The sequence below is a fragment of the Berghia stephanieae genome, chromosome 1 (assembly GCF_034508935.2).
Source record: "Berghia stephanieae isolate SIO BIC M18660-M18661 chromosome 1, UCSD_Bste_1.3, whole genome shotgun sequence".
Taxonomy (NCBI): domain Eukaryota; kingdom Metazoa; phylum Mollusca; class Gastropoda; order Nudibranchia; family Aeolidiidae; genus Berghia; species Berghia stephanieae.
Window position 1 is genome coordinate 102,582,088 of NC_088360.1, and position 22,731 is coordinate 102,604,818.

At 32.9% G+C, this 22,731-nt stretch overlaps 1 protein-coding gene across 2 annotated transcripts in view; it reads left to right on the forward strand.

Moving 5' to 3' along the window:
• The window catches only part of LOC144962589 (uncharacterized protein CXorf65-like), a 25,396-nt gene extending 11,973 nt beyond the window's left edge, over positions 1–13,423 (forward strand). The window contains exons 2-4 of one of the 2 annotated variants that reach the window (XR_013643492.1): positions 10,198–10,283; positions 11,910–13,072; positions 13,304–13,423. Coding sequence is in view for 1 of the 2 variants with exons in the window: in XM_078895672.1 (XP_078751798.1) it covers positions 10,198–10,283; positions 11,910–12,149 (326 nt within the window). In the remaining variant the exon portion in view is untranslated. Of the gene's footprint in view, positions 1–10,197; positions 10,284–11,909 lie in introns of both variants that reach the window. The other variant, XM_078895672.1, reaches the window with a different exon arrangement.
• The last annotated feature ends 9,308 nt before the right edge of the window (positions 13,424–22,731 follow it).

Below are 22,731 nucleotides of genomic sequence, written 5' to 3' on the forward strand. Positions count from 1 at the left end.
TCAGACAAACAACAACAAAAACATAAACAGATCAAGCACATTGACATCGACGAGATCTGTAAGAATTTTTGCACACGGCACACATCGTCTTACAGGCTAATGGCACTGTATATGATATGGAAATTTGTTCCGTGTGACCTACTGTTGGGAATAAATAATATGTGAAGAAGCACGAAGACCGTTGAGCATGATGAAACTATGGGAATGCGCTATAGGGAATGAGATTAGCGGAAGAGTAGCGTCCCTTGATTGGACGTCACCCATAGTCTGTGACGTCTCGCGGAGAGGACGAGAGACGCATGCGCACAACCAACATGACGTTCTCTCTCTAATAACTTTTCCGCCCGTGACGTCACAGACAGGACGAGAGACGTATGCGCACAACCAACATGACGTTCTCTCTCTAATAACTTTTCGGCCGGTGACGTCACAGACTATGGGTGACGTCCAATCAAGGGACGCTACTCTTCCGCTAATCTCATTCCCTATACTATATTTTTTAAAAAAGGGATTGACATAATATAGACAACGAATATGGCCCATCTTACTGGCACATATTTTTAGGTCTGATTGCCGAAAAAAATTAAGGGCCTTAATGTAATATTGTTCTCAGGTGAAATATTTTTGCGTTTGTTTGAGAGCATTTTCATAATAACAATGAGACAAATTAGGGATTAGGCACTGGTGAAAGATAAAGAACTAAAAATTGTGTATGAAAAACAGTGTCAGAAAAAGCAAAGAGAAAACAACCCCATCCTAACCATGTATTTATCTTTCTGCAATGTCTGACACTGCTTCCTACTCCCTACACCATTTTTCAGATCTCTATCATTACAACAATGTTAAGTTTGGGCAATCAGACCTGAAAATGAATACATGTCGGACCCATGGCATCTAACTTTCATCATCACCCCCCCCCCCACCCTCCCAACTCCTTAGAAATAGTAACACGTAATGGTATTAAGTTTACAATAATAATTTTTGACGTCAGATTTTCAAGCTTTCAATTTCACTACTAGAATAGACGTCTATCTAATTCGATTCTTAAAAACGAATTAATTGTCTTTGAACATTGCTTTCTTTCTTTTTTTTTTTTTAAGATGACGAAATCGGTATCGAGGAGTAAATAAAAGATTTCATACACTCTTGCATTTTGAAATTTGAAATTTGTTCCCAACGCACACTCGTTAGCTCGTCCGACGATTAGGAACACGCCCGGAATTCCAAAAAGTAAGAGTGTAAAAAAAGTATATTATATCAGGGTAAACTAAATGCCACAAGACGTTACTTAAATGGTAAAACAATTAGAAATATGAATATTTAGCCTTTATTACTTAGATAGAGTATTATATTGATTCTCCTCAATAAAACATAAAGACGTGAAACCAAATTATATCATATCATATTATGATTTCGTTTTTTAGTACCTAAATCATCCCGATATAATATACCGTTTTGATACGGTTGGCCACATAAATACAGAGTGATTCAAAATTTTTATCTTGACTTGTGAAAAGATTAATAGAGATAAAAACAAACTATTTCTCTAAACTATATAACACACTTTGTTATTTTATACATCAAAAGCTGATCTCTTTCTTTTTTGTCCGAATTCCTTTACAACATTCCTTACCTCAATAGGGTTCAGTTGGTAGGACACTTTCTTCACACGCAAATGGACCGAGATCGATCGAGATTTTTTTCTGACCCCCCCCCCTATCCACCCATCAGTGATTGGGTAGCTGGGTCTGTTAGATCTGGCGGAAAGTACTTTGCGATAGACTAGCGTCCTATCCAAAGGATAGCAATCAACTGCTAGTGTCCGTTTCACGCTATAGAAACCGGGATAAACTCCGGCCCCATAGGTCTCATGGCTCTGAAGGACCACTTACCTCAATAGAAAGGTACTGAGTTTGAAAGAAGTAATGAATGTGTCCCCAGCCCACGGACACAACGCAGCACAGCGATTGAAATAGATTAAAAAAACAAAACATTGTCCCCATTCCGGTCCTTGGCCCTGTTCAATGTTACTTGAATCTGTAACAAGACAAGACACTCAATACCCGCTGCTTGACCATCGGAATCACAAAAACATTCCGATTATTAATTTGAAAAAAAATCCATTAAGTCGAGCCTTTGTCAATAAATGAATCAAATTGAATTGTGCGGGAGAAAGACCACTGTGCTGCCATACCGTAATTTGAAAAAAAAAAATACGTTAAAAAAATTGTGACCAGGAAACTCGCCCCTCAAAGATTGACCAATTAAAATGATCCTCATCATGTCAAAATCTATCAAACTTGGGACTTGATTCCAGTCCGAGGTTTGATAGTTTTCGACAAAATGAGGTATATTTTAATCAATCGATATTTAAAGGGCGAGTTTTCTGGTCAAAATTTTAAAAAGCTATTTTTAACACGGCAGTGTTTGGAGTTCGATTTCATCTACCTTTCTTTGGTTCCAGACCAACCCTATCTACTTCGTCATCCAAATTATATAAAACCGAGTAAATTTATATCTCAATCGTTTTTGAATGGGTTTCTGCATAAACATCCAATTTAAAAGAAAATGAAATAGATTTTCAGTTTTTGTACATTTTTGATTCATTTTCGTTTAGCAATCCGATTTTTGTCCTTCTTAACAAGGGAAGCAAAAAAGATTTGTCCCGATTCTTTTGTCACCTGGTGAAATGGTTTTAAGATTGCATTTCAAGTCTAACAGAAGAACTTGATAGATTCAATGAATATCAAAGCATTTTCTGTCACTGTCGATTTAATTCATCGGTTGAGTTAGTCTTTTATGAATCTATTATATCAATTCAACGATTCAATGAATTGACATACTATGCAACGATTCAATGAATTGACATACAAACATGCACTGAATATAACACGTGGTTTGCTTACAATTTTGCACGGGACCAGAACTAGATAGTAAAAAATATACAAATTCAGAATTACACTTAGTGTTAGAAGATTGATAATATAAAACATTGAAATGTACCGAAAATGGTCAAATGTCAAGTATAATATGTCAAGTATCGCGACTGACGCTATCTAGGTATATGCTGGAGTTCGGTTACTTTATGAGAATAAGACAATGACGCGAATAAATTACATTTAAAGTTTGCGAGTGTCGCTATCTCAACTTTGGAATTTAGTTGCTTTATGAGAATAATACGATGGCAGTGAAATGACATTTAAATATCACGACGTTTGCTAGACGTATCAAAACATAAAAAAACAGGTATATTATAATACAGTCTATTTCCTCTTTAATGGAAGGGAGTTTTATGATTCAGTGACAGTGTAGCGTTCGTGTCATGCCGGTCAATTTACTCAGCTCAGCTCACATCAGCTTTAGATTGTATCTATTATGACAGTTTGAAAAAAGACAACTTTTTTCATAAAGAAAACGGTCAGTAAATTAAAATTTGAATCAACATTTTATAATCTGTGACTAGCGTGCTTATGCTTGCCCTACATTAATCTCGCGTTTTATTTCCAAGGTGGTATTGTATTGGAATCCAGTTGATTCCACGCTAGAACAGACCGGACGACTTGAAAATGGCAAAATTCGTAATTTCTAGGAGATAAAAATTATAGTCGCTATAGTTAACTTTAAAAATCAACAATTTTCCCTCCCAAGGAATAAATAAATAACAGCTATATTCGCAGCTAATAATATCATAATGTCAAGTTATCACACAGGTCCTTCAACGGTTTTAACCCACATTCTTTTCCAATCCCACACTGATAAACCACTCAGATAACGCCATAGGGATTTTTATCGGTAGCCAGTGACCTGTTGTATTCCAAGATCGATCGATGAAGGGTGTATTCAATCGATACTAAATCATGATTGATGAAAACCGAACTGCATACAATAGTCTTTGCCCGCGTTACCCATTAATTTATTACCCTCCTGACACATATTAGTGTTACTCAACAACCTATGAAAGACACGTAAGGGCGTATTACTCCCTGGGTGACAGCATTCGATGTAGATGTTACATACTTCTCTGTTGTTAACCGTTAAATATAATATTATCAACCCTTTGAGATTGAAATAAATGACCCTTAATTCAAGATTAAAATAGAGATTCGGTTTAAGTGGCTTTCATCAAATTTTACTATAATGCAAGACCGGTAGCTAAACATTTACTACCACTACTACTCCTACTACTACTACTACTACTACTATACTACATACTTACTACTACTACTACTACTATACTACTACTAATCTACTATACTACTACTACTACTACTACTACTACTACTACTACTCTACTACTACTACTAACTACTACTACTACTACTACTACTACTACATACTACTATACTACATCTACTACTACTACTACTACTACTACTACTACTACTACTACTACTACTACTACTACTACTACTACTACTACTACTACTACTACTACTACTACTACTACTACTACTACTACTACTACTACTACTACTACTACTACTTACTACACTACTACTACTACTACTACTACTACTACTACTACTACTACTACTACTACTACTACTTAACTACTACTACACTTACTACTACTACTACTACTACTACTACTACATACTACTACTACTACATACTACTACTACTATACTACTACTTACTATACTACTACTATACTACTACTACTACTACTATTACTACTACTACTACTACTACTAATTACTACTACTACTACTACTACTACTACTACTACTACTACTACTACTACTACTACTACTACCACTACTACCACTACTACTACTACTATACTCCTACTACTACTACTACTACTACTACTACTACTACTACTACTACTACTACTACTACTACTACTACTACTACTATTACTATTACTACGACTATACTACTATACTACTACTACTACTACTACTACTACTACTACTACTACTACTACTACTACTACTACTACTACCACTACTACTACTACTACTACTACTACTACTACTACTATACTACTACTACTACTACCACTACTACTACTACTACTACTACTACTACTACTACTACTACTACTACTACTACTATTACTATTACTACTACTACTATTACTACTACTACTACTACTACTACTACTACTACTACTACTACTACTACTACTACTACTACTATAACTACTACTACAACTAATACTAGCCTGTGATCTCTTCAGTTAATATCTAGATTGATGGAGGATGCATACAATCGATTCTAAATCAAAATTGATGAAAACTGAACTGCATACAATAGTCTCCGACTTCCTCCCCCCCCCCCCTCCCCGCCGTCACCCATTAATCGGTCTATAACCCTCCTGACACATTTTTCTGTTATTCAACATCCCATAAAAGACACGCAAGGGCGCATTACTCCTATATTCTCTAAAGTTAAATTGCTCCCCGTCGTGAACTCTTAAAGGGAATTATTAAACTTCTATTTGATCGGAACGAATAACCCTTAATTAAAATATAACGACTTAGTATAATTGGTTTTCGATCAAAGTCGATCACAACTAGGGCAGTTATATAAGCAAATTTGGTTTACTGGTCAAATTCAATGGCTGCAAAAAATCGTAGTTTATAGTTTTTGACAATCTTCACAACCTTAAGCTCAAATGACATGCCTAGTGGGCCCTGATAGCTCAGTTGGTAAAACACAACAAATTTCCTCCGTAAAAGGATCCGTGTGCTCTCGAGGTTTTTTCCTGACACCCCCAGCACCCGGACCACCCAGCAGTGAATGGGTAGCTGGGTCTATTAGATATGGTAGAAAGTACTTTGCAAGGTCCCAGGTTTGATGGTTAAAAAAAAACCAAGATGAGGGTCAATTAAATCGATCGATATTTCAAGGCCAAGTTTTTTTTGGCTAAATTTTCAAATACGTGTTTTTCAATAGAACGGCAGTTAACAGGTTAAAAACAGTTATCTTACACCAGTATGACGCAGGTTGTAACGAATGCTGTTAGAGGACTTTATAGCTATTCAGACGGAACGGCCATGGTTTATAATTTTACATAGCAGGAAATATCAAATTAGTTGATTTCTTTTTCTCATTTCCGATTTTCTGATTTTAATCATTTGCATTTCATATTTAGGTCTATATCAAAGTATAACAAAATATTTAAAAAATAAAAGAAGTTTTGCATTTATAAAGCGCAATATCCACTAAACGGGCTCAAAGCGCTTTACAAGGGGTCCTAGGCCAGCAGCGACACTTAATGTATAGGGCGAGACTTGACACCTGTTAGGCGATATTACCATTTTTTGTCTTACAGAGCCACAGCTGTTAGCGGACATGTACTCATTATACACCTGAGTGTGGTGAGAGAATGTGAGTAAAAAGAATTTTCCAAGGACTCAACAACTATCATTTGAAAACCGTCATTCTCTTGTATTAAAAAACTGTATTTTATTATAAGAACACTTCTCTCCTTTAGAGCCATTTGACCCATGGAGCTGGAGTTTATCCCGGTTTCTTGAAACGGACAATAGCAATTGCTTGCTATCTTTTGGATATGACACTTCTTCTTCTTCTAGGTTCCATGCCTGGTCCAGGCTTCGGATACTGCATGAATTATCTCTCTCCATTCCTCCCTGTCTCTTGCCTTTTCAAACAGCTCTTGGATTGTTAGGCTGGTGAAGCCCTTCAGTTGGTCTATGAGTGTTTTTCTTTGTCTCCCCCGGGCGCGTTTACCAGGTATTTTTCCACAACTTGCCAGGTATTCATTCTTATCTTTCCTTACTATGTGTCCGAAAAAGGATAGTTGTCGATCCACTATTAAGGGCATTAGTTTCCTTTGTTGGTATGTTTGTTTTAGCACTTCTTCGTTCGTTTTGTGTGCAGTATACGATATTCTCTGCATCCTTCTCAAGCACCACATTTCAAAAGCTTCAATGTTCTTTTGTGTTTCTGCATTTGTAGTCCAGCTTTCGCATCCGTATAACAAGATTGGCCACACGTAGCACTTCAAGACTCGGAATCTAATCCCGAACGACATCTGTTTGTTTTTCAAAATGTTTCCCAGGTCCATGAAGGCCTGTTTGGCTTGAGTTATTCTTGCTCGTATGTCTCGGTTACATCTTCCATCTGTTGTCACTATTGAACCTAGGTATTTAAAACTTTCTACGTTGGTAAGTTGCTCGCCGTGAATCGTTATATTGCAGGTGTTGTTGTTTTCGGGGTTTTTTCTGTATTACCATGCATTCCGTTTTGGTGATATTCACTTCCATTCCCTTGGCTTCACTATCTACTACCACTTTGTCAACAATCTTTTGAAGTTGGATTTCTGATGTTGCAATGAGTACCGTATCGTCTGCGTATCTTATATTATTTATGTTGTGACCTCCCACTTTTATTCCCTCCATATTATTTATGCCCCTCATGATTGTTTCTTGGTATAGATTAAACAGATCTGGTGAGGCAACACACCCTTGACGGACTCCTTTCTTAATAGGAATGGAATTTCCTGTAGAGTTTCCGATTTTGATAGATGCCTGCTGGGTGTAGTATAATGTTTGCATGAGTCTGAGGTCTTTCTCATCAGCGCCAATGGAGTGCAGTTGTTTTAGTATTTCTTCGTGGCGTCCTCTATCAAAAGCTTTTTTGTAGTCGACAAAACAGAGGTATAGTGGGGTCTGAACCTGTATAGCTCTTTCACTTAAAACACGGAGGAGGTATATTGCGTTCCTTGTCCCTCTGTCAGGTTGGAATCCATATTGTTCTTCTGCGATTTCGGGGTTAATCTTATTCCTTAGCCTGTTGATAATTATACGCAACAGTATTTTGTTGATGTGGCTTATTAAACTTATAGTTCTAAAATTTTCGCATCTGACTGCACCTGCTTTCTTTGGTATTGCTATGAAAATAGAGTTACAGAGATCTTCTGGAATTTTCCCAGTATTGTATATATTGTTGAATAATATGTGAAGTTCATCAATTGCTAGATCTCCTAGGCTTTTTAATACCTCTACAGATATTTCATCAGGGCCTGTTGCTTTACCATCCCTCATTCGTTCCATGGCATGTTCAATTTCACTTTTGGTGATGTTTGGTCCGCTTAATGGTTCTTTGAATTTCAGTGGTGGTTCATTTCTATTTGGATCATTGTACAGTTCGCCTATGTATTCTACCCATCGGCTTTCTATATGTTGTTCTTCAAATAGCAGTTCCCTTGTTTCTTTTGGATATGACACTAGTCAATCGCAAAGTACTTTCCGCCAAATCAAATATACTCAGCTACCCATTCACTGCTGGGTGGTCAGAAAAAATCTCGACTGCACCCGGGATCGATCTTGGTCCCTTTGCTTTTGAAGCGAGTGACCTACCAATTGAGCTATCGGGACCCCCAAAATTTCTCTCACCTCACTTTTACTGATTGTTGGTATTTAAATAAATGCTACATTTTGAAGAAAATTATTTTGCAATAAATATTAGACAATGCTCGATCATTAATCCTCTCCTTACCAACCAAGAGTGGCCGAGTGGTTAAGGCATTGCACTGTGACCTGGAAGGACCCGGGTTCGAGCCCCGCTTCAGGCACTTTCGTTTTTTCAGCGAGCAAGATTATTTACCCCCGATTTGTTCACTTGGACAACATGGGTGATTCCTGTTGACATCAGACATCTTGTTTGATGAGTTATCGATATTCCTTCGTGGAATGCCTAGGCGACGATATTCTATGATGTCGTGGCGGAAAAGGCATAATTTTTTTAATTACCAACCATAGGAAAATCGTCACATTCGTTACGATGCAACCATTAACATCAAAAAAATAAAAATAAAATATTTTGTAATAGCTCTAAAATACTGTTATTCAGAGCTCATTTTGCAGGACAAGATTATATATTATATAAATTATTTGTTGCTTTGCTGTTTGAATTACTTAATCTATTTTTGTTTAGAGTGAGTGTAAAATTTTGAATAAAATTCTGAAAATCGGCTGGTAAAGAGAGGGTTAAATTATACTTATATGCACACAAATCGCTTATCTAGGACGAACTGAATCATTTCCCGCTTATTCGAACCAAAATCCGAATCGAGAGAAATGTCAATAATAAGTATGTCGTATGTAGTCTATGAGTTCAATATTAAACATAGTTCAAGTTGATTACAGTCTGATTGAACGCTTGTCCTTAACGTCAACCCGACATTCACATGGCGCTGATATGGCCTGAACGTGTCACGGGTGCTATGAACTCTTAAACATAAACAAACAAAAAATGGTTTGGGTGTCTGATAACACATGGGCACACACAAACACTCACGCGCGCACACATATAAAGATAGATAGATTGTAAGATAGATGGATGTATACATACATACATACATACATACATGTATACATACATACATACATACATACATAGATACCTACATACATACATACATACATAGATACCTACATACATATGCTGCTGATATGGCTATTATTATATTATTATTATTATTATTATTATTATTATTATTATTATTATTATTATTATTATTATTATTTATTATTATTATTTTATTATTATTATTATTATTATTATTATTATTATTATTATTATTATTATTATTATTATTATTATTATTATTATTATTATTATTATTATTATTATTATTATTATTATATTATTATTATTATTATTATTATTATTATTATTATTATTATTATTATTATTATTATTATTATTATTATTATTATTATTATTTATTATTATATATTATTATTATTATTATTATTATTATTGTTGTGTTATATGATGATGATTGTATTGATGATGATGATGATGATGATGATGATGATGATGATGATGATTATGATGATGATGATGATGATATGATGATGATGATAGATGATGATAATGATGATGATGATGATGATGATGATGATGATGATGATGATGATGATGATGATATGATGATGTACTATTATTACTATTATTATTATTATTATTATTATTATTTTATTATTATATTATTATTATTATTATTATTTTATTATTATTATTGTTATTATTATTATTATTATTATTATTATTGTTATTATTACTATTATTATTATTATTATCATTATTATTATTATTATTATTATTATTATTATTATTATTATTATTATTATCATTAGTATTATCGGGTGTAAAGGGTTTATATTCCAATCGAATTCAATTGATTAACGTTTCTTTTAAAAAAAATTATTTCCACAGGTCTTGTAAAAGATTTAGATGTCCATAAATATGAATCAGCCACAAAATATCTTCAGTCTCATGAAACATATATCTTAGTGCAAAAGGTAAGCTTTAATTTGTATATGTATCCATCTATCAAGTTATTTATGCATTTATTTATTTAACTATTGATTAATCAATTCATTAATTTATTTGTTTGCTGTCTAATTTATTTATTTATTTATTTATTAAAGCACATCTGGATGCCGTCATGTATGTATTTATTTAATGGTTCATCTGCAATTTGTGTATTTATATCTGTGTTGTTATTTCTATATATCTATTTTATAGGTATTTCTTTTTTTTCCCCTCTTATTTGTAGCTGCAGACTTAATGTTATTTTAAGGTCTATATCCATTTATCTAAATATATTGAGTTTGAAACCAGACACATTAAATAATAAGCATGTACATAAAAGAAATTACAAAAAGTAATATGAATATATAAATGATAGTTATTAATGTGAATGATAATAGTAATAAAATAAATAAATAAATAAATAAATAAATAAATAAATAAATAAATAAATAAATAAATAAATAAATACATAAATATTTTCTCATAAGAGGAACCAAAAAAAAAAGCTCAAAAAACAAACAAACAAGCAAACAAATTATAAAAAGAAAAAGAAAATGGATAAATTGATTTTTAAAAAGTAAACAAACAAACTGACAACAAATTTTGGATGTCTCTCATTCTAGAACAGTGGGTATTATACTTATCCGCATACCATCGGTAGTAAAACCTGTGTAGTTTGCTATGATTACTAATCAATGTCATTGTTTACATTATGGCAACTGTCCGAGGGACGTTGTTATCTCGATGTCTATTGGAAATGGCTCGCTATTCTTCCCGATCTTGTAACAGTCTGAGACATCATTACATACGGATTATTCAATAAACAAATGAAACAAAAATTAATGAAATTGTAGACCTACATTATAATAATATATAGCCTATTTCATCTCATTCTCCTGACCGAAGAGTATTGTCACGATTTCAAATACGATGCATTGATATTTATCTTACAAATAATCGAGCAAGCTCCTGAGCACGTAAACACAATGCATTAATATCGTAAATTCAAAACCCTACATTATGCATGACAACCTTTTGACAATGACTTCGTCTACGTGACGTCTTATATATTATATCTAATTGTCTCCATGTCAATTTTATTATTCGTAATTCTTTAGAATGCTATTGACTTTAGATATCTGTTTTAAACAATCTAAGAAAAGACAAATTATAATGTTATTCTTAACCCTCTCCTTACCAACTATAGGAAAATCGTCACATTCGTTACGATACAACCAACATCTTTCTTATTCAAATTTTTTCTGTACATCATAAAATTTAAAGAAAATGAACAGTGCGTTGTTGAGCATGTTTTGTTAAAGAAATTATGTATCGCAAGAACTTACTGCTATTGTGTTTGAGTGATAAAACATATATTTTTGTGTTAGTTGGGTGTGAAGTTTTGGGGAAAATCCTGAAAATGGCTGGTAAGGATAGGGTTAAACCAAACAACAATTAGCAAAAGTAGCAACAAAAATAACGTCTAATATAATGACATCAGATTGCTGTGTTTTGTATGTCCGAGTCCCACGATCGTTATATTATTCCGTTTTCCAGGAAAATGACTTCAATGGTTTTTTTTTCGTTTTTTTTCTTCATTTTCTCATTCATAGGAATTGTTGTTGGAAGGAGGGGATTCGCCTGTGACACGCATAGCCCAGTATACGTACGTCCCACTGCTTGAAAAGTACACGGAGCTCTTTCCGAACTTCAGGATTCACGTAGCGGAAGTTATCGATCCAAAGAAAAAACGAATAAAAACCGGAACGAAGTCGCCGAGTCCTGCCGGAAAATTGATGGGAAGAACCAAAAAGACGGACCCATCTCCAAAAAGAGGAACGAAGAAAAAATAATGTTTGAATTTGTTTATGAGTTAAAATTTTGTTATATCTAGTTAAGATCTTTGTGAACCTGCATGTTGGGAGGAACATGGATAAATAATGATAGAATCTATCCTGAGTGTGTCAAATTGATACTTGATACGTATGACTTGTTATGTGAGAGCTCTTCACATTGAAATGGTGAAGAAAGAGCAAAGATTTTATTTTAACGTGACATCGCCTCAAATTGGTATTAAGTCGGGGTAAACCAAATGCCGAAACATGAATTTCATGTTCAAATGCTCAGAGATATGAAATTTTGATCTGCCGCACTATAAGAAAATGTTTACAATATTCACCAACTTGATAAAACTTTCATATGAGTAAAACTTAATTGGACACTTATAGATAGAACGAAATTGACGTCACTAGGGTCTTTCTTTGTTATTGTTTCTTTTTGCCATCCACGTTTATGAGTAATTCTCACCAGACTGTATTAACCAGACTATAAACTTTTAAGGTTACACACAATTTTGTGTGTTGGTTGTTATATTTCCGGATGGCAATGTTGTGAGTTTCTTAGCCAAGCACATACTATCTATAGGACAAAAGAAAAATATCCCACACGTCACCTTCAAAATCTATCTTTTGAATGTCCAGTCCAGAGAATTGACGAGCATCTGCGCTCTTTCTTTCCTCGCCATTAGAATAAAATCGACACGATAACTAGGCATGCATCGAGCTTCAGACGTCTCATCTTCTCCACACCATTGGAGACTGAAAAGCCCGGACGCTCCGCAGCTACACCAGTCTTCGATTTGCTGAAGTTATGGCCTGAAAAGAAGAAGTAGTAGTAGTGGTAGTAGTAGTAGTAGTAGTAGTAGTATAGTAGTAGTAGTAGTAGTAGTAGTAGTAAGTAGTAGTAGTAGTAGTAGTAGTAGTAGTAGTAGTAGTAGGTAGTAGTAGTGTAGTAGTAGTAGTAGTAGTAGTAGTAGTAGTATAGTAGTAGTAGTAGTAGTAGTGTATATAGTAGTAGTAGTAGTAGTAGTAGTAGTAGTAGTGTAGATAGTAGTAGTAGTAGTAGTAGTAGTAGTAGTAGTAGTAGTAGTTGTAGTAGTAGTAGTAGTAGTAGTAGTAGTAGTTGTAGTAGTAGTAGTAGTAGTGTAGTAGTAGTAGTAGTATAGTAGTAGTAGTAGTAGTAGTAGTAGTAGTATAGTAGTAGTAGTAGTAGAGAAGAAGAAGAAGAAGAAGAAGAAGAAGAAGAAGAAGAAGAAGAAGAAGAAGAAGAAGAAGAAGAAGAAGAAGAAGAAGAAGAAGAAGAAGAACTGTGAATAACAGATCCCCCGACATAATACCGTTTTGTGACGAAATGTCTCATATGAATAAAATCATCTCTGGCAATAGCAAATTCATTATGACATTCAAATCAATTTACATCAACCATTTACCCAGAATTCGATAGATGAAATAAATGTCATTGCCAATATAAATCTCATTCATATTCTATATTTCCTGTTTGTAAACGTTATTGTTATTTTTGTAAAAGTAGGTATAACAGTTCTCATAAATTATTCTTTTAATAAGCAAGTTGAAAGATGAATATTGCATAGAGGTACCTCCAAGATAGATGCTCTCTGAAAAAAAGCAATGAAACATTTTTTTTTCAGGTCACATCTACAACAGATTAATTTTACTGTGATATTTTTTGAAAGATTAAAAAAAATAATATCTGAATCCATTCAAAATTGAGGGTTCAAATTGCTAATATTAATACTGATTAGTTTCATTCCGATCATATCAATAGGATTGTGGATCTTTTCTTTCGTATGTACGATATTTAGTTATTCTCTTACTTCCTAAAGTAGGGCAATTTTGTTTGCTCAATAATACTAATAATATCATAAGCTAATATTTATTTGTTGATTGTAACACGAAACTAAAAGGTTTTTTTGATTATCTAAAACATCCACTTTATGGTAACTCTCTCGAGATCACGTTGATTAAAAATCGAACAAATTTATTGGATTTTCCGTTCATTTTATCAGCTCGAGAGATTTAAAAGCAATCTCAGAACAATTCGTTGCCGCAAACAATTTTTATTTCGCGTTGGAGACGAATGCCAAGATATTGATATTTTCCCAAAATGTTCTAGTCGTTTTTTTGTTTGTTTCTTACCCTCCATTATAATAGGCACCTAGGGACAGGGAGGATTACCACGCCTCTCGGACAGTCATACGAATGTAAACAAAGACAATCAGTGCTAAACTTGGCTAAAAAAAATCCCCCAGTATTTTCATCGACGGTATGCGTTGTAGGAAAATAAAAAAGCCTAGCTAGTTCTACACGCCTGATCAATCGTACCACCACAGAAAACTTTTGTGTAATAACTTTTAACGTTAATAGACTGGTTGAGCTAATTATCTAGTGAGGAATTTATAACCACACAACTAACGGTGGAAAAGTAGAGTGATGTCAAATTCCTTCATTTTATTGTTTACAAACAACCAGCTATATTTTCCCGATATTATATATATATATATATATATATATATATATATATATATATATATATATATATATTATATATATATATATTATGATAGAAATATATTTTGTATGTATTTTATAAAAAAAAAATACTACTATATTATAAAACTATAATAGAAATATATTTTGTATGTATTTTATAAACAAAATAAAAAAATACTACTAGAAATAACAGGTGATTTGGGATAAAGCATAGTTTGAGCACTTACGATAGTACTATAATTTTGTTTCATTCCCATGTAGCGTGTCGACACGTATTTTTTCTGAAATGATAGTATGTAAAACATGTTAGGATAATAGGTAAAATCGACGTGTACCTTTATAAACGTCTGACATCCGAATTCAATTATGGGCCTAGTTTAACATTGTTGTAATGGACAATATTTTGCGTCATTTTTCGATCTGTTTTTGAGATTTCCATTACAACAATGAGCCCACAATGGATTGGGTTATCAGACCTGCAAATAAGTGCACGTCGGGTAAAATCAGCGACAATTTGTCACCTATCGTCTCAAAACGGCATTAAGTCTGCCTGAGCCTGATGATCAACACGGTGTATTAATCTTAAAGAGAAAGATTTTAGGTCTTCTTCAACTCAAATTTCTCTCTTTATTTAGTTCCATCCAACATTATACCACATTGGTCACCCGCAGTATTCCTTCGTTTGTTTTTTCTCTCCTCTGATTATCTCTATTGTTCTGTTAAACATTCTCTCATGCAATTTAAGAAAAATGTACGCATGCTAATTTATTACATCAACATTCTTTTTATATATTTAACACATTTGACAATTGTAAATAAAAATATTATGCTATAAGTTCATTTCAGCATCAATTATTTTGTTGTTTTTTTTTTCTTTTGGAAAACGCAAATTACGCTGAAATAATTAAGCAGCGTTAAATAATGATTGATATTCCACTCTATTCCGCGAGTCCTTAGTAACCAAGCGAACGCCTCTTTTTGTTTACATTCCAAGATCATACTATAACTTACGCAAAGGATCTGCCAAATATTTATCTGCCGTCTTTCAGGTTTTTAAGTCTTGTATTTATGTTTATATGGTTTATATTTTGTTGTTGGCTGAAGAAGGATTTTGAGCCCGAAATGTTCGGTGTTTTTTTCCCCATTTATTTTGGTAGCTGTTATAGTAGGTTTTGTTTAATTTTTTTTTTTACATACTTGCATTTGCATCGAGTTGCGGGATTTATTAAATTATCCTGCCCCTTACTGTATGATAAACGTAATGACGTAATGACATTGAGGTGATTAACAAAAACAACGAAGTTGTGTCATCACAATGACACACATTTAGTTTGAGTGTGTAAGTAAGGAGCCATTTTCAAGGACTCATCAGCCTTGCATCACCTCAGCAGTAGATTATTTCTCATCATTGTTCATATAAGTGCCCGCTGTCCTCCACTTTCTCTGAAGGAATATGAATGAATCACAAGAACGTGATGGAGACATAGACACTAAATGAATATATTATACGTGTGGCTATGTAGTTTTGTGGTATGCCACTCGCTTTCGTATGGGAAGGTCCTGGGTTCGAGCCTCGCCCGGCGCATAGTTGAGTCCTTGGAAAAGACTCTTTACTCACATTCTCTCCCCGTACTCAGGTGTAAAATGAGTACCTGACCGTTAACAGCGTTGTCTCTGTCCGAAAAATGTAATATCGCCTAACAGGCGTCATATCCCGTCCTAAATGTTAAGTGTTGCCGTGGACCAGGACCCTCTGTAAAGCGCATTGAGCACGTTTAGTGGATATTGCACTATATAAAAGCTCAAGTATGTAATTTATAACTCAAGTGATTCGGATGTACTGACTTCACTGCTCAAAGCGAATAATAACACGAAATGAAGTGAGTAGAAAAGTGCCAGAAGACAATAGAGAATAAAAACTTTGCGGCGACGAGGATTCGAATGGTGGATGGCGTCGATTGTAGAGCGTCCCTCACGTAGCCAGGCAGAGTTGCCGTAACAGTACGGTCGGGGGTTCAAATCCGCACTGCTGCATAGATTTTATTCTCTATTGTCTTCTTGCACTTTTCTACTCACTTCATTTTGTGTTATCATCAACACAAGTGCCTACTCCACTCACTTTTCTGAATCAAAGCGAATACTAATCTGTCGGAAGCTGTGGACGAAAAATCAATGTACCAAAATGAATTTAACAGCTTCAAAAAAGAACAAAGTACCAAACACGGAACGTTCCGGACTCATTACCTTCTTCAGTTAAGAACAAAATAGTAGAAACGTCAATACCTGACTTAAGACAAAATTAGATCAAAAGATAAAATTCCCTTTATTCATCGCATGGGGGAAATTTGTCTCTAGGGTCTATTCCAAGGGAAGACTGGAATAACGCAGCCGTCAGCCGTTGTGCAGGGCCGCAAATTGAGCTAGGGTGAAGTGACTTGCTCAAGGCCACACAGCGCAGTGGCGGGTAATCGAACTCGGTACCTTTCGCGTACGAAGCAAAGACCATACCGCTGAGTCACGCTGCCCATCATTATTCCTATAAGTGGCCGCAGATAGATGGTAGAAGAGTATCAAGCACGTCTCGTCGAATATTTCAATTTTGTATTTGACAGCAAGACATGTCGAATACTATTCTCTTTTTCTGTTTTTTTTTTTAAACCCGAGATATTCCATATCTGGTGCTTTATTTATTAAAAAAAAAAAAAATTAAAATTGAGCTTTTATATAGCGCAATATCCACTGAATGTGCTCAAAGCGCTTTACAAGGGATCCCTGGACAACAGCTACATTTAACCTGTAGGACGGGACATGACTTCTTTTAGGCGATATTACTCTTTTTTTTCGGACAGAGACAACGCTGTTAACGGCCTGGTACTCTTTTTACGTCTGAGTACGGTGAGAGAATGCGAGTAAAATGCCTTCTCTAAGGACTCAACTATGCGCCGAGCGAGGCTCGAACCCATGACCTTCCGACCCGAAAGTGAGTGTCATACCACTAGACCACATAGCCGCACGAAAGAAAAAACATAAATGAAGACCTGTAAGTCATTACGACAGATGGTAGACCACTAGACCACATAGCTGTTAGATTAATTTCAGTACATTACTGACCACACAGCTTAACGAAACAAAAGTTAGATAAAAGAAAGTAAGTGTAAAAAGTCTTCCCATACCATCTTTAACAATGTTACGGCCTTTTCATTGATACTATATCCGAACGTTTTATATCCTAACCTTGCTCTAACTACACTGAAAGAAAGACGAATTGGTGGGAACAACACTACTAAAATGGTAAATAGATAGATAAACAAATAAAACATGGTGAGTTCACAAAAATGGTTAAAGTAAATGACGAGCTCCTAGAAACTGTGGACTGTAAAAACAAAAAGTAATGATAAAAAAAAAAAATGAAAGTTTTAAAAAGAATAAAATATTATAATACGCTTCAACAGTCACTTCCCTCGTAATGACGCATGGTAACTTAGTAACTGGCTATAAACTATCAGAACAACGGCGGACGCCCTTAAGATATATTTAGAGGAGAAAAACATTATAAATATGATCATGTTTTGACTTTTATACATTCTGATCACATGACATATGAAAAGTTCTAGCCAGCATGAAGAATAAAAAGTACCAATATTCTTTGTTTAGAATCACCACGATGGCCGCCGTTGCTGGGCGACGTGACATCAGACTATTGAATCCAATTAGCTTGTTGAGTTCACAAAAAAATGGTTAAAGTAAACGCTGAGCTCCTAGTAACTGTGGACTGTAAAAAAGTAATGATCAAAAGACAAAACAAATAATATGAACGTTTTAAAAAGAATCAAATGATTAATATGGAATGTTTCGGGTTCAAAATCATTCTTCATTCAACAACAACAATACATCAACAACAACAAAAACAACAACAACAACAATACATCAACAACAACAAAAAAGATAGTTAAAACTATTTTAACTGGATTTGTTGTTTGCTGTGGAAGAATTTTGATCCCAAAACGTTGTGTGTCAAGGACTTTGTCATTTTTGAGACTGTTACGGTGATCACTTGTTGGATAATTATTTTTTTTTGCAATCAAAAGTTGTTTTAATGATTAGATAGCCAACTGACTGACGTCAGAAACAAATTATTTCAAGTGTTTTATAATATTACAACGTCGAGTTTATCACGGAATAGAGTTTCAAAGTGTATTCAATCTTAGGCTTTCGCCAATAAATCACATAATTTGATGACAACATACATGAAAGTGGAAAAAAATGGTAAATGGAACCAAAAAATAAACGGATACCATTAATTACCACAAAAAAAAAAAACAACAACAAAAAAACAACAAAAAAAAAAAAAAAAAAAAAAAAGTAAATAAATAAAAAATAAACAAATGTACAACAATCGTTACAAGAGACATGTAAGGGACATAACCCAATAGTACGGAAATCCTTTTATTTATCGCGGTTATCTACCATGGTCGTTGAAATTCTAGACATCTAAATTTTGCCTCGGAGAACAACTTCTCAAAGATGCTAATGTAAAATGCGCGCCTTAGAGCCTAGATAGTCACACAGGATTTATGAATCGGAATTTTGGTGTGTGATATCGACTCTGGGTAATGTAAATGGTGCTGCTCGAAGTTCAAAGAAATAAATAACAAATGTGAAATTGAATGTAAGCTTCAATTTAATTACGAAAACAGATTAAATGGACGGTTCAGGTTTCCACTTTGTCAACAAACAGGATGAATGAAACATTACAGATGAGTGAGATATTGTGTTAACAACGCCACTACCACATTATCTCATTCATCTGTAGTGTTTCATTCATCCCGTTTGTTGACAAAGGGGAAACCCGAAACGTCCAATAATTAAATTGAAACTTACGTTCAATTTCACATTGCAATTTATTAATATCAGCTCTGAGAAATGATGTTCATGAGTATGAAGAAAGAAAAAATATAAATGAAGACCCGTAAGTCATTACGACAAATGGTAGAGCACTCAACTTAAGCTTTGGGCTTAAGCTTTCACATAGCACAATATCTACTAAACGTGCTCAAAGCGCTTTACAGCAACACTTAACATATAGGACGAGACATAACGTCTGTTATGCGATATTTCAAATTGTCGGACAGAGACAACGCTGTTCCGGGTACTCACTTTACACCTGAGTACGGTGAGATAATGTGAGTAAAGAGCCTTTTCCAAGGACTCAACTATACTCAACTTTTATTATTATTATTATTATTATTATTATTATTATTATTATTATTATTATTATTATTATTATTATTATTATTATTATTATTATTATTATTATTATTTTTAATTGCTTTTTTTTACAATAACAATTTGCAACTCGTTCAGAATACTGTCATCTACAATCCACCGTTACATTAGTGGTTTTTTTTTTTTAGCGGCTATGCTTGTGATATGACGCAATTTTGGAAAAGACTGCCCACCCAGGAAGCTCAGGTGTAAAAGGAGTAGGACTATGGCAGGTAACAGCGTTTTCCCTGTCGAAAAAAAAAGTGGGATAATGTCTTACAGGCTGTAGGTCTAGTCCTGCATGTTTCTACATATTTCTGCACTCCTCAGACCCTCTTTTATAGCGTTTATTTTTTTTTTTTTTTGATAATTATCGGTTATTGCTTTGTATAAAAGCTCATTTTTTAAAATTTGTAGATAACAATTTAGCAATCATTCATGTATGCAGCACCAGTTGGTAGAGCACCCATTCCATATCGTAAGCAAGAAAACTAGTAGTAGCGTATGGCTACACCTCCAAATTTATTTCGTCAACCCAGCTTCTAAAATCTTCCTCCACACTAAGGACGGTTTCGTAGCCACCTTCAAGTTTTGTGACTGGACAATGGAGGACGATGTGATCGCTGGTCTCTGGGGATGCCTGACATTTATGGCAGGTATCACTATTTCTAGGTTTCCATCTGCACATATTTGATGAAGCAAGAAAACTGATAATTAGCTAATCTGTCCACCTGGCAGCAATTTGATTACAGAATCGTTCAGATCTGGCCGAAATTACTTTGCGATTGACACGTGCTATGTGATGGGAGAAGGTAGATAGTCCTTTTAGCACTGCAAAATATAAATAAGAGAAAAAGAGAAAAAAAAAACCCAAAACAAAACAAATAACAATACAATAAAAAAAAAGCAAAAGAGTTTCAAAGTTTATTCAATCTTAGGCTTTCGCCAATAAATCACACAATTTGATGACAACATAGACGTCTATATAATAATAATAATAATAATAATAATAATAATAATAATAATAATAATAATAATAATAATAATAATAATAATAATAATAATAATAATAATAATGATAATAATAATAATGATAATAATAATAATAATAATAATAATAATAATAATAATAATAATAATAATAATAATAATAATAATAATAATAATGATAATAACAAAACAAAACTAAAACAAACAACAACAATCAATTAAAAACAAACACTGGCGTTATGAGCTCTTGTATGATTTTTTTGCCAATAATTTTTTTTCAATAATAATGATGATGATGATAATAATAATAATGATAATAATACTACTACTACTAATAATAATAATAATAATAATAATAATATGATGAATATAATAATAATAATAATAATAATAATAATAATAATAATAATAATAATAATAATAATAATAATAATAATAATAATAGTAATTATAATAATGATAATAATAATAATAATAATAATAATAATAATAATAATAATAATAATAATAATAATAATAATAATAATAATAATAATAATAATAATAAATTACTTTGCGATTGACACGTGCTATGTGATGGGAGAAGGTAGATAGTCCTTTTAGCACTGCAAAATATAAATAAGAGAAAAAGAGAAAAAAAAAAACAAAACAAAACAAATAACAATACAATAAAAAAAAAAAGCAAAAGAGTTTCAAAGTTTATTCAATCTTGGGCTTTCGCCAATAAATCACACAATTTGATGACAACATAGATGTCTATATGAAAGTGAAAAAAAAAACGGTAAATGGAACCAACAAATCAACTGATACAATTAATAACCTCAAAAAAATACAACAATCGTAATACCACCAATACGTACAATAATAATAATAATAATAATAATAATAATAATAATAATAATAATAATATAATAATAATAATATAATAAATAATAATAATAATAATAATAATAATAATAATAATAATAATAATAATAATAAATAATAATAATAATAATAATAATAATAATAATAATAATAATAATAATAATAATAATAATAATAATAATAATAATATATAATAATAATAATAATAATAATAATAATAATAATAATAATAATAATAATAATAATAATAATGATAATAAAAATGATAATAATAATAATAATAACAAAACAAAACTAAAACAAACAACAACAATCAATTAAAAACAAACACTGGCGTTATGAGCTCTTATATGATTTTTTTGCCAATAATTTTTTTTCAATAATAATGATGATGATGATGATGAGGATAATATTAATAATAATAATAATAATAATAATAATAATAATAATAATAATAATAATAATAATAATAATGATAATAAAAATGATAATAATAATAATAATAATAATAATAATAATAACAATATTATTAGTGTGTATGTGTGTGTGTGTCTCTCTCTCTCTCTTGTGTGTGTGTGTGTGTGTGTGTCTGTGTGTGTGTGTGTTTTTTTTTTATTTGTTTTTTTTCCAACCAGTTGACTGACGTACTCCTTAAAAACTCGTATTAATAAATTTTGGCCAGAAATCTCGTCCTTCAAATATCGATCGATTTAAATGACCCTCATCTTGTCAAAACTTCACAAACCTGGGACTTGACGAAGTCCCTGGTTTGAGAGTTTATGACAAGATCAAGGTCATTTAAATCGATCGATATTTGAAGGACGAGCTTTCTGGCCAAAATTTTTATATACACGTTTTTTTTTCCAAATTATAACAGTTAACTGGTTAATGGCAAAAAAAAAAAAAAAAAAATTGTATGTGAAGGGGTAAAGAAAAAGGCAGTAAGATCCTCAATTGAATTTGA